Genomic DNA, 13,044 nt, shown 5'->3' with positions numbered 1-13,044 from the left:
GCCAGAAATCTCTGCACGTTCTTACCCGACGGAAATCACAGCAGCACCAGGGTTAGCACATACCTTGGCGCAGCAGCAGATCATCCCGTAATAAGCATATATAATAAACGCAGCCAGGCTGGGCATAATGGGGACGAGGAATCATGGGAACCTCCTGGATGAGAAAGGAAAAAAGGAAGGAAATTCTGAGATGCCTACCCTAATCAGTGCAAAACTGGGGCTGATATCCTTTCAGAAATATGCAGATCGAGAAGAAGAATTGACACTTCATGTGATTAAAACTAAACCAAGGAAGTTACGCCATAAAGTGAGAATCCCACTTAATTAAATAGATAATGAAATATAAAGGCAACAGCTGCCTTAGTTTCTAACTGGAGTAATGAAGACGTTTTTTCTTTACCCTGTTCACAGATCGAGGTTCACACTGCTCACACAAGTAGTGTTCCACGTCAGAATTCACACCCATACAGTCACAGTGCTGCCAGACCTAGAGAAACAGATACAGCCCAGTTGGAAATTCCTGTGAGAGGATTTATTTACGCATTTCATTTTCTCAAAAATATTAAGGAAAGCAAGAAAACCAGCTTCCCAAAGGAAAGTCAAGATTTTCTTTGAACTATTTCACACTATGTCAGATGACAGACAAAATCCCCACGCAACTGTGTGTGTAAAAGCCCAAAATCGTTGGAATTAATTCTGCTCGTCTAAAGACAGGAGCTGCTGGCAGTTTCAGAACAGTGCTAGCTCTTCTATATAGAAATGCAAGTCGCATTTCCTCTGTGAAAACAGAATCTTAATTCTTCTGTAGAGGAAATGAAGGGCTGAAGAGGTAATGGATGCTACTAGTTACATGGAGACTGCTGGTAAAAGTTCCACTGGTTATGGAGAGTAGAAAAAGAGCACCAGGTGTGTTCCCCCCGCCTCACCATGCACTTTTCACACTGGATCATGAGTCCTTCATCTTTGTAAAGGCCACAAATGCAACGGATCACATCCTCGTCCTTCTCATGCCCGTTTTCTTTTTCACAGACCGATGTCTCGCTGCTGTCGGCTTCACTTGCTGTTTCTCCCACAATTTCATCGATTTGGGCGGACGCCTCATGGCGAGCATTATAATATGCTTTCCGTAGCCGGCATACATCACGCCCGGTTGGAGATTTTCTGCCATAATATTTCTGAATAAAAACAAAACAAAGAAACACATTTTTTTTGCAGGTTCCATGCTTTTGGTGCCTTCCTCATGTGCGCACGTGCCCGTAAAAGTGTCTTCGCTAAACCCGCATCCACCAGCGTGGCACACACCAGCCCATCCGCTGCCTGATTTTGAACAGCAGGTTCACATATCTGATATATGACACTGAAGAATAAGGTAGCTCTTCCAAAAGGTACTGAAACGTCTTTAGGTTAGCTATTCACGCATATGCTCGACCTTCTATTTGTCTGACCTAAGGCGACCTAAAAGCACTGACAGTAAGGCGAGGCACATGAGTTGCTATCGATGTCTGTTCATCACAAGTTCTCTTTCTCTAAAATATTTGTCTTCTTTTATTACCGTAAGTCAGCAAGAGCATTAAACTAGGGTGCATCCCTGCTGTCTGTGCAATAGCTTTAAGGCCAGAGAGAGCCTCACCTCTGCGTTCCGGAAGACCTTCAGCATGTCCCCATCAAAAGCTTCCACAGTCTTATAATAACCAGTCAAGATCTGTTTCTCAATTGTGGCAAGGTCCAATGGGTCGGAGATCTTTTCATAATAGTCTGCATTTCTAAAATGGGAATGAATGCACGATGTCATTTTCACTAGCATTTCAAAGCTGTGCAAATCCATTATAGATTGCTCTGAGAAGCTCTGAGAAGCAAGTACTTACTTTTTCTTCGGGGGTAGGTTCAGGAGGGGAGCTGCAAGAGCCTGCCTGGAGGAATCTGTAACAGGAACACACAGTTTAGCAACATTTACTAGAGTAGAACTGAAAAAGACAAGTAACTAACGACATTCAAACTAGATTAAATAAAAAGGCTCGTGTACTCTCTGAGGCACAGGCGACTGAAATGCTTTTGCATTTCTAGAAGTTGGTTGCTGTAATTGGCCCGCATGTATCAGATTGGAGGACGGCTTCCTCGCAATTCTGTCCATTGTACCATTTTGCTGAGCTACTGAAAAACCAGTTTAAAAGGATAGCAACATCTGCAGATCCTGGTGGCAGAGGAAGGGGCTGAGGCTAAAGCAAAGTGATTATTGGTAGCAGAAGAACGGGGGAAGGGGAGGGGGAAAAGGGAAGGTTATTTAACGTCTGAAATAAACTATTTTTTTTTCTAGTATTTTCTATTCAGAGAGTCCATTGTTTCTGAGGCTGAAAAGTCTCCACGGAGATTCTTTTTAGGAGCGTCACCTTTATAGGATATGATGTTATCACATATTTCCTTGAAGATTTGTGCTAGGCGGGCAGCACGAGCCACTTCAATATTCTCTTCAGCTGCAGCCAAGCGTCGTGTTCTCACCGAGCGGGAGGTCTGAAGGGCTGAAAACTGGGTCATGAAGACATCTGAAAGACGGCAAAAAAGAATTACCTCTAAACAAAAAATTAAAGATCAAATGACAGCATCTCTTCTGATCCAGCAAGTCCACGACCAATTATTAAAATTAACATGTTTTCTAAGCTCCTATAACAGTAAAAGGCTTTGGTTTCATACTCCCAAGTCGGCTCTTGCTGCTTATAGCTCATCTAAATGGTTAAGCTGGTTATCAAAGCATTTTATGTTGCTGGAGGAAACACAGCATGTCATTGAATTCACCCAGAATACTGACTTCCCAACTTCTCATGCACCTGACAGTGGGGACCAAATCCTGCATGGCTGTGAAGATTATGGTCCTATGAATAGAGTGCTATTTTGAGAGCGGGATTAATACATTTTTTCTGATAGTCGTATTTTGTCCCATTCCCATAACTGACTGCATGCCAAAAAGCTTTGTTCTCTAAAGGCCTGAAATCCATCGAATTATGAGGATAAGTGACAATTTTCAAAGTCAGCGCAACCTTTTCTGGTCTAGGAATAGAGAAAGCAGAAAACAGCCCTTCTCTGTAAGGGTCCCATCATGCGTTACGAAAGGTATATGGGTCTTGTAGTAACTCTACATCTGATTTATGCACAGAGCTTACTTAAACGCTTCACAGGCATGCCAGAGAGGCTCTCAAAGTAGCAACTTGGCCTCACCAGATTTAATGTTGCCGTCATCCCGACAGATGCCATTCCAGCGGTTGTACAGCGATGTGGTATGGATATTGTCACTGACGTGCTTCACTTCCTCTTGTTTTTGTCGAATCTTTTCCCAGTTTCGTACCAAAAATACATGGTGTTTTAGCACAAAATTCCTACAGAAATTAGAAAAGCATTCCGGAATCACTTTCTTACTGTACAATTAAATCCTTAATGTGGGGGAAAAAGACAGGTATTCAGAGGTACACTTCTGATGTCGGCGGAGAGGAATTCCACCCCAGCTGGTTAAAGGAACGCTAAGAACTGCTTACTCAGACATTTCACGATGCCCTGTCTTACAGAAAAAAAAGTAATTTCAACATTTGCACAACGCTCCATTTCTGAGGAAAAAACCCACTGGAATCATTCCTTACCTTTCTCTGTTGGACATGGGCTTCATCTGAAGCTGGGGCGTCAGCCTTGTTGGCGCGTTCACGCTTTCACTGGGTTCCTCTGGGATGTGGCCCCTCTGGAAAACAGATCATTCTGATAGACAGGAAAAACTGTGCCAAGAACTTAGCAAAGCAGTACAAGTAGTTCCTGAGACAGAACCTGTAGTATTTCTCTGAAGTTTAAAATATACAAATACACAGCTTTTTGGTCTGATGGCACAAACTGAAGCTTAATTTCCTGTTAACCTTTACCCATTAAAAGAGCTTCTTTATTACTTACTCTCTTCTTTAGTTTGTGCTTTGACTTCCTTTTCTCTTTCGACCGCCCAGGCCTTCTGTGGGTGCTCACAGGCTGATTGTTTTTGCTTGAAAGTCCATTCATTCGCTGACTTTTGCCCCCAATTATTCCTCTGCATTTGTCAAAACCACATTTGCAGAGTTGCTTGGGGGAGAGAGGGGTGTGAAAAAAAAAGACATTATTTTAAATAAACCCCAAAATATTTAGATTATCACTCAATATTATAAAGAACCTGTTCTGTCAAATACAACATGATAGGTTTTGTTAAGCAACCTTCAACTTTACAGAACTGTTTGTCCTTGGTGAGTTTTTTCAAGGTCTTGCACTGGGATCCTTACCTGTTTTTCAACATTAAATGAATGAAAATTGTAGTCATAAGTCAATTCAGTACCAGCAGGCATGTCTTTAAGCGCATACAGTCCAATCCGGTAAACACCATTAACAGACCTGCAGGGAAAATACAGTAAAATATTCCCAATAATTAAAAAGAAAATTGTCTTTGTCCACATAGTGGAAGCGTTAGAGACAGGAAGCAACACTTCTGCTGCACCCTGGGTTATGCTTGTTCTTCATTTTTACTGTTCTCTTCTTAATCTCTTACCATAAACTTTGAAAACCAAAAAAGCCAATGCTGTGTTTACGAAGAGGAGGAAGTTGCGCTCAAATAGAGAAGCTACAAACCACGTTGGCTATCACAGCAGATCCACTTATCCACCACTGAGATTCAGGCCCTCACCCTGGATCAAAAGCTTACAGTGAACACCGTACCTCATGTCACAAAATGCACTACAATTAATTGCCTCTCCAATTCTTTTACTTATTTTTTGTGGGGGATTTTCATATTTAAAACTTGATTGCTATTGTTTAAATCCACTAGAATTATCTGAGAACCACAAGCTACTCTGCTGTTCTGCCACCACAGCTGATTCCTATTACGATCATTTGCTATTTCACTCCCAAGTTAGTCACTACAGATTTCTCAGAAGTCCTTCCTACTAGCCTGACACTGGATTTCTTATGGTAACATAGTACTGATATGACGCAGGGTGTGCTGAAATCAGGCTACTTCCCTGTTTGCCTGCTTGAAAAAAATATTTGAATTGCCAGAAGGAAAGAATATATACACATAGATTATTTGATGGCATTACCTAGGCTTCAGAAGCTGTAGCAGGTTTACAGTATGACAAACAGCAATGTTGGATTTGCCTTGCCAGAGAACTTAGATCCTGTCTCCGAAACATCCAACACTTGAAAACATTACATTACTTCCCTGGTACAATGCAAGCATGACAGTAAATATTATTTACACTGTTCAGCTGGATTCCCCTTCCTATTTTTAGATCAGATTCTCTCAGATGATCTGGTTATCTATATCTCAGTCACTGGTATACCACGCTTCCAGTAAACAGAATATATTTTTCTTACCATTTCTGCATCTCACAGTTAGGATTACAGCTGTGGTTGATAAAACGAGCCTCATTGCCCATACGATAACTATCTATCACCATTCCACTGTCTAAATTCAGGCAGTAATGATCACTGTGATTATGGTACTGTTCAATCATCCGGTTCCTAGGAAGCAACACAGGAAAGTTATTTGTGATTCTGCTTGTTGCTGCAAAGCAAACAGGGAGTAACATAGTAAAAGTGCATTCGATAATTCTGAGAGAGTGTTTTGAAGAAAAAGCAATTATAATCTTTTGTATTTTATAGAACTGCACACCTAGAGATGGAGGGAAACCGTTATTATACCTATTTTTATAAGTCAAGGCCACTGACAGAGCTTGGGTTAGAATTTAGAAATTTGCTCTTCTGGAATGCTCCCTTTTGGGTTCTGCAGATTATCTGTATACATTTCATGTTGATAACCTGCGTATGGAAGAGAAAATGCAAGTATCCATTCTTTGGAGTGTATATGTATGCATGTGTAGAACAATCACCCTCTCCCTTTCGTTATCTGGGACAGGACACATACCTCCTTTCAGCAAGACAGCGACAGTAGCAAGAGTCGGTTGTGTTGGCAATTGTATGAGAAGACTGCGTTTGTCTTCTGATGGAGCTCTAAGAGCAGTAAGTATGGCCCTCCAATCTCAATTATCCCATGATGCTATGTAGTTAACCAGACTAGTTTCTTTCTTCCCTTGGTTATTAATGCTCCCACTTGTTCTTTTTCTTCATACCTACCTGCAAAGCTCATCTCCCTTCCTGCTCCCTTCTGCCCCCCAATTCTATCTGGCACAGTTCAAATCCCGCACAGTACTCGTAATGATACCAAGTTCACATTCGCTCGTGGCACTTGGCATTTACAGAGCAGATATGGCAGATGCAGCATTCCAACCGCTCATCGTTCCTCTCTATTTGACCGAGAAAAACTTGGTTGATCAAAAAAGCTGAATTCTAAGCCTTCCTTCTGGTGACTGTGACCAGAAAAGCATTCTTTTTCCCCCTTACTCTCCCCTTTGTTTCTGCCTAAGGATTTCCCAGCAATGACAATAGATGCTACGGTCATTCATTGCGCCTTCCACGCTAAAGCAGCAAATAAATATTTCTACCTGAATTCCTGTTCACTAACAACTTCTCCCAGATATTCAATGATAAACTGTCCTGCTTTCAGGGGTTCTTTGGTACGAATACCCCATCCTTTCTCTTCAGCCCGGAACCTTTCCAGGCACTGCACCCATTCGTGCCTCTGTATCCGCTGATTACAACACTGTTCACCACAAGGGCAGGTGTTTGGTGAACACTCCGCAAAGATCATCCTAAAAAAAAAACCAAAGAGGTTAAAGGAAGGTGAATAGAATACTTTTAGATCTTAGATCTATCATGGGGGGGGGAGGGGAGGGGGAGCCGAGAAAAAAAATTCTTCTGTTAAACAAAAGTTATTAAAGAACGACAATGCTTCTTGTTTCCAAGGTATAATTTGCACAAAGACTCACAGCCTGGCTCTCACTGCTATTCAAAGAGCAAAACAGAGCTTTTCATGGGATCCTCCTCTGAAGAAAGAGGCAGGGGAGCATACGTGCAGCAGAAAGTTACCCTGTATGCTCTGTAACAATACTTTTATTATGGTGGTTGCCTCTAGCACAAATCTTTTCTTAAGGTATTATTAGTTCGTGTGAAATAATACATTTATTGCAATTCTCTTATCACAGCCAACCTATTTCTAACCTGTTGAGACAGTCCTCCACACAGCCCTTTCCGTTGTCATCATCTGGTTTCTTACAATTGCAGGTAGTGGCCTCATAGCCAGAAAGAGGCTTGACATCCACGTAGACATCTGGAGAGGAAAAAAAAAACCAAAACCAAAACCCCAAACCCAAACAGGGAAAAGAATTCTTTCCAGGTGAAAAAATAGAACTATTTCTCTACAACATTTTCATTCCATTTACATAAAGCAAAAAAAGAAGGTGGAAGCGTCTTTGGTAGGATGAAACGCATGACAGAAAGGAGGGGTGTCACGTGAAAATTCCACAGTTGACATGTTTTAGTAATAAGACTTTACTTACTAGAACGGATTTTTTTATAAAGTGGGACATCTGGCTTTTTATACAACTAAAAGGAAGAGAAAGACAATTTTAATACCTTGCATAAGTGCATCTGTTATTCAGAAGAAACAGGGAAATCATGTTCTGTACATACGTAACAGTTTTGTAATCATTACTAGAAAATACAGCTGCAGTCTCTTCTTTAGGCCCAGGCTACATTAGCAGATAGGTCTAAGAAAGTACCTGAATATGTAGAACTTAGGCTTAAGTAGTTAGCTGAGCAGTTCTTCTAACATATTCTTTATTCTTCCCATACTATCTGACCAGAGCAATACGGATAACAGATATCATAAGGACAGACTATTCTGAACAATGCCCTTCTTTTCAATACTAAGAATAATAATTATTTAAATCTACTTTGGAGAAAGCATCTTTGGTGGCATTACCGTGTGCCAACACTTAAAAAAGTAAAAAAAACCCAAATAATTTAAGGTGCTTATCAAAACTGTGACTAGAGGTAGGAGCCAAGAGAAATGCATATTCATCTTCTAATTAGAGAAGCTTCCTCTGCAGATGGAGATGACTGGAGGGAAAGGGGAACCTTAGATCACATTTCACAACTTCATATATATTCCATCCTTTCAAACAAGCTTTAAGGAAAAATTTCAGATGATTGCATGTTTCACACACATTTACTGCGTCCCAGGTTCCCTCAGCAGCTTGTATGGCAGACAGGCACTGTACAAACGACACAACCGTTGTACAAACAAAACTACTCTGTAAGGGTTTCGATATTCTAGGTAGGCACGGAAAATGTCAAGGAAAGAGATCACACATTTATTATTTATGTGATATTGAATAGATGAGAGGCAGATGTAAGTGATCTTCAACACATGGCAAGAAGGTGCCCTCGACTGAAATGTCAGCAACGACCATTACTCTAAGATTAGATTTTGGTGGCATTACAAGGAGTAGCTGGAGCCACAACCACCTGGGAATTTCTCTTGCTCATCTACATGCTTAAGTTACATGTCTGAGAGTGCTTTCTTGCAGCAGAGCTGGGGACAGATTTACCCTCCAGCCTTAAATCCTGTGTTAAATCACTTGGTGGAAACTTCTCAGGGAGAAAAATATTCCTATTTTTAGGTTTGCACATATTTAAAGCTCTTTAAAAAGAATGCGACTGCTAAACAGTTTCTCTTCTTTCCTCAGTATGAAAATGTCAGCTTGCAAGTGAAAAATAAATTCCACTCTGCTGGGATTAATCCAAGAAAAATAAGGCCTGAAATTTCTCAGTGCTGTTGGCAGTACATCTGAATTCTCCTGAGGCGTGTCTAAAACAAGATCATTGCAGAAAGCAGGCACACTACCAAAATAAAAGTCTGCAGAAAAATTAATGACTTTTTTCAGCAGATACCCATAGGATTGCTATTTTGCAAGAAAGAATGGAAATTATTAACATTAAATACATATGCAAATCCTTTTTTTCTCCTCATACAGTCGCAACAAGAAGAATCTTCATCAATATACAGGATATATAAACACAGCTTTCATGTAAGAATCCTGCTATTTTCGTTCTAAGACTTCGGATCATAATCTTGGCAACCAGTAACTTTTTATCTTGTACCTGATTGTGTTTCCACTGCCAGAGGATGTCGTAAGGCAGCTGGAAGTCAATTCTCTTTTGTCTGAGATACTTTCCTGAAACAAAAAGGTTTGTAAGTCGCACACACTCATATTCACATATCCCCAAGAGGAAAAAGGGCTGCTCCTAGGCACACCGCCAAATTCTGGCAGGGCCTCTCGATGTCTGAAAGTCAAAAAGGCAGAAGAACAGAATCCTCCCAGAACATCGTGTTTGTTAGGGGCAAGCACAGGGAAGAGCCCGCCACCGCGCTCTCTTTTGCATTCTACTCTGTTGTCGGAGTCAGGTTTAAACCTTTATCGACAGCAAGGAAGCTGCTGTTGTAGGTACGCGGTGCCTGGTGAGGCAGGTGGCGGAGGGGAGCTGTCTTCTGCTTGCACGAGCGAACGTTACAGATGCCTCCGAACTCCAAGAGCCACGGTTAAAGGCTTAAAAGCAGTGCCAGGAACCCTGGGGTGTTCCCCTGGGGGGGTGTCACTGAACACGAGCTACTGAAGGGACAACAGCAAATAATGGACAAAGCTGGATACAACTCTGTGCCTGAGAGCAAACGCTAGTAACTTCTGCGCGGGAATCTCAAAGCTGACGGTGAGCTTTTCTGCGTACACGTGAATGCAACGATTCCGCACACAGAACAAATATGTGTTAAAAAAACCTCCGTGCACGATTCATGCGAGATGGTAAATAACAATATTGTACTCAAAGAAACCAAATTAGTTTTCAAAATAGTATCCAAGCCTCTTCCTATGACCTTTACCAGGAGACTTAAGAACAAATTCAGACTTGGCAAACACACTCCTAAATGTTTCAGAAAGACTTCAGATGATCTGTATTTTTAGCAATAACTGAAATTCATTTCAGACAGGAGTTACTACTTTCGCTGTAGATTTAATTCCTCTTCTAAAATTTACTGTCACCCCTAACCTCTTCCCAAAAGAAGGAAACTGACCCAGTACATACTTTGGTAACACAAGACCTGAGGTCTGACACAAGCGCTAAGTTAGTTCTAGCTGAGATTAAAACGTTCTCTTATCATTTTGTTGGAATACTGTGTCACAAAATTGCAGCCAGAGGAGTGACCAGGGATGCGGTGTCAGTCCCATGCCTCATGTTCCCAGCTTTTCTCAATGTTAATAAGTGCCTTTAATGTTCCTCCAGCAATAGTCTGTGGTGTCATGTAAATTCACATGCATACCCTCCCCACTGGAAAATAAAAATTGTAATGTTTTCCTTACAATTTACTCCTAAATTACTTTTCATTTTCAATGCTTTATTCATCCACAGCAAGTTCCAGGAAAGAGCTAAATCTGCCGGGAACTTGCTTTCATTTCTATGACCTCAGCAGGCAAAACAAAAGGCTCTTTCAGGTGCCCTGGCACCGTGCCTGGTGTGCGTGGAAGGTCCTTACAGCCCTTGTCAAGTGGGCACTCGTGCAGGCATCTGGCAGAGCCCTAAACCTCGTAACTCTGCTCTGCAGTTAAACCACTCTCCAGCTACCTGATACAGAGTAATCGAAGCGGCTTTATCTTCAGCGCAGGAGCTTGTCTGCGTCTGCCAGCACAAACAAACGTGGGGTCAGGGCCTCGAGAAGAGAAAAGAGAACACGATCGTGGCACTGCAAACTGAACCTGAGCGTCCCGACAGATGGTTCGGTCACGCAGCGGAGTTATATGGCCCAATTCAAAAAGGAATTGAGAAAGGTCAAGTTTCTGAGAATTTAAATTAACACCTTCAGTTCTGAAACCTGTTTTGCGGTTACTGATTGACACAGATCTGTCAAATTCTTTGCCTGCTGTTACCCCTCTGCAAAAGACAAAGCTGTGTATGGAGCAAAAACGTTCAGTTAAAGCAGACAAACCAATTAAACATTTGCAGTCGATGGGACAAACACGCCTGCTGAACAACGTGGAATTTCCCGAACTCATTTTGCATGACAGTACTTGAAGTAAGAAATCGCAGCATTTTAATAGCTCAAAGAATCACCTGAAAAATAAACCAATCTTGGTTTGTCCTGGGAAATGACGTGAGCTGCAAAGATGTTAGTCTGGGTGTGTGTGGCCGTGCCCTCCAGGCAGCCCAGTCCAGTGGACTGGACTGGTGAACAGCATCCCGGAACTCCATGAGTCCTAAGTGCTCACGCTAGCCTTAGGTTATGGCTTCCTTCTGCAGAAGGCAGAAGAGAAGCCCTAAACCTCATTTCTGTTCTGAGACCTCAAAATGGGGCTGAAATAAAACCTTATGTAATAGCTAAGTTTTTCATTCTTTGTCACTTTTACCCATGCTTAAAGACAGACATCATTAAGTGCATGGGGAAATTCATTACTGCACACTTAGTTTTTGAGATTTATCAGTGGTCATCATTGGCTCTGGCTCTTCTACTGTCATATGAGTTTGAAAAGGAGACTACTGTACAGCATTTAAGCAAAAGTATTAGGGCAGTTAAAGCACGTTTTAAACTAGACTGGTATTTTATTATGGTAAACAAAAAATGAGAACAAAGCTCACATAGCAAAAAAAAAAACCAACGCCAAAAGCCTCTCTCAAGTAATACTTTTGCACTGAAGAATGCAGGCAGATGAGTGCGACCTTTGCCAAAGTTCATATGATGAAAGACGTGAGTAACCTGGCAAGGCAACAAAATAAAAAAAGAAAAGCGGGAGAGAAGCAGAGAGACTGGGAAGCCCGTACAGACTACTTCCATGTCATCTAAGTGTGATACTTGTTTCCCAACAGCTAAAACACACATGGAGTACCCACCAACGTGAATAGGGGCTGGAAACAATCCATGCTCATGCTCTCCAGGAGTGTACTCGAGCTTCTCTTTCTTTAATTGTATGAGGCGGCTCTTTGGACTGTGGAAAACGGTGACAAAAAAAAAATTCAGAATAAGGTACACTTGCCATTTGTAAAAACCAAGTTTTCTGTTTTAATTAAGGCCCGAATATCTAGAACATCGGGCAAGAGAATAATAACGGAAACAGCCAGAACACTTTGACTCCCAGTGCGAAATACACTCAGCACATTCATTTCAAAACTCATGATTTGATTTTTCTCTGTAACTACTATTCAGGCAACACCTAACGGGACACCATCAACTTCAAATTCCTAGTACGGGATATATAAGTAATAACTTAGATTACAATAATAAAAGAAGATCAGCAAATCATATCTGATGTTGTTTGCTTAGGTATTTGACATGTTAGACACATGCAGCGCCTGCTCTCCTAACTTGCAAAGAGCAACTCATTCACGTGCTACTCCTTTAGAAGGCTGTTCATCAAGACAAGCAGGGAAGGAACAGAAATCGGTGTTAAAAAAAAGCGCAACAAGACCCGCCCTTTGGAGAAGGGAAAAATAGGAACATGAAAGAAGAACGGTTGGTTGGGTCAGGCAGATGTCAATCCACCTAGTCAGTAACCTGTCTTTTATAAGCATCTTCTTCTGGCTCTTGACAAAGTATGGAAAGAAAAAACTGATGTGGTTATAACCAGTACTGCAGAGTCCTGCAACATTCAGAAGAGACTTCTGAGTGTTAAATATACCAAAGATTAAAATGATATTTAAGCATATTAAAGTTTACTGACATTTTTTAAGGGTTTATTTTAATAACTGACTGTACAGCTGAAAGCCAACTCAATAGAAATGTGATCTTGTTTAACCAGTCAATGGAAAATGCACACTGAAACAAATGTTGAGATGCAGATATCAACAACTGAAAATAATTACTGAAGGTCAGAAACAGAACTGATGGATCGCAGTAACTTGTGATTCACATACTCTTCTAACACCTTCTGGATTTCTGGTACTTACTTCAGAAGTATAACAAGTTACTAAATTTTAGTGAAAAAAAAAGCTAAGGCACACTGCTGAAACAAGGGCTCTGTTGAGCTAAATGCTGTATATACTCTTCATTAAGCTCTCCTTTTAATAGAGTTATATGGCAAGGCTCTAGTTATTATGATACGCTTGCAC

The 13,044-nt window shown here is 41.2% G+C and overlaps 1 protein-coding gene across 2 annotated transcripts in view; it reads right to left on the bottom strand.

Annotated features, from left to right (window-relative positions):
- ASH1L (ASH1 like histone lysine methyltransferase) overlaps window positions 1-13,044 on the bottom strand; it is a 65,632-nt gene that overhangs the window by 12,014 nt on the left and 40,574 nt on the right. For both annotated transcript variants that reach the window (XM_064475363.1, XM_064475364.1), the window contains exons 7-22: window positions 11,830-11,924; window positions 9,055-9,128; window positions 7,449-7,494; window positions 7,111-7,219; window positions 6,495-6,701; window positions 5,368-5,514; window positions 4,281-4,389; window positions 3,925-4,086; window positions 3,627-3,721; window positions 3,211-3,368; window positions 2,388-2,540; window positions 1,866-1,920; window positions 1,631-1,763; window positions 927-1,175; window positions 401-487; window positions 64-154 (exon numbers count right to left, since the gene is read on the bottom strand). In XM_064475363.1, the coding sequence (XP_064331433.1) occupies window positions 64-154; window positions 401-487; window positions 927-1,175; window positions 1,631-1,763; window positions 1,866-1,920; window positions 2,388-2,540; window positions 3,211-3,368; window positions 3,627-3,721; window positions 3,925-4,086; window positions 4,281-4,389; window positions 5,368-5,514; window positions 6,495-6,701; window positions 7,111-7,219; window positions 7,449-7,494; window positions 9,055-9,128; window positions 11,830-11,924 (1,970 nt within the window). The remainder of the gene's footprint in view (window positions 1-63; window positions 155-400; window positions 488-926; window positions 1,176-1,630; window positions 1,764-1,865; window positions 1,921-2,387; window positions 2,541-3,210; window positions 3,369-3,626; window positions 3,722-3,924; window positions 4,087-4,280; window positions 4,390-5,367; window positions 5,515-6,494; window positions 6,702-7,110; window positions 7,220-7,448; window positions 7,495-9,054; window positions 9,129-11,829; window positions 11,925-13,044) is intronic.

Source organism: Phalacrocorax carbo, chromosome 28, assembly GCF_963921805.1.
Source record: "Phalacrocorax carbo chromosome 28, bPhaCar2.1, whole genome shotgun sequence".
Taxonomy (NCBI): domain Eukaryota; kingdom Metazoa; phylum Chordata; class Aves; order Suliformes; family Phalacrocoracidae; genus Phalacrocorax; species Phalacrocorax carbo.
Note: the sequence above shows the minus strand (reverse complement) of the source record. Positions and strands in the feature narration are given on the sequence as shown.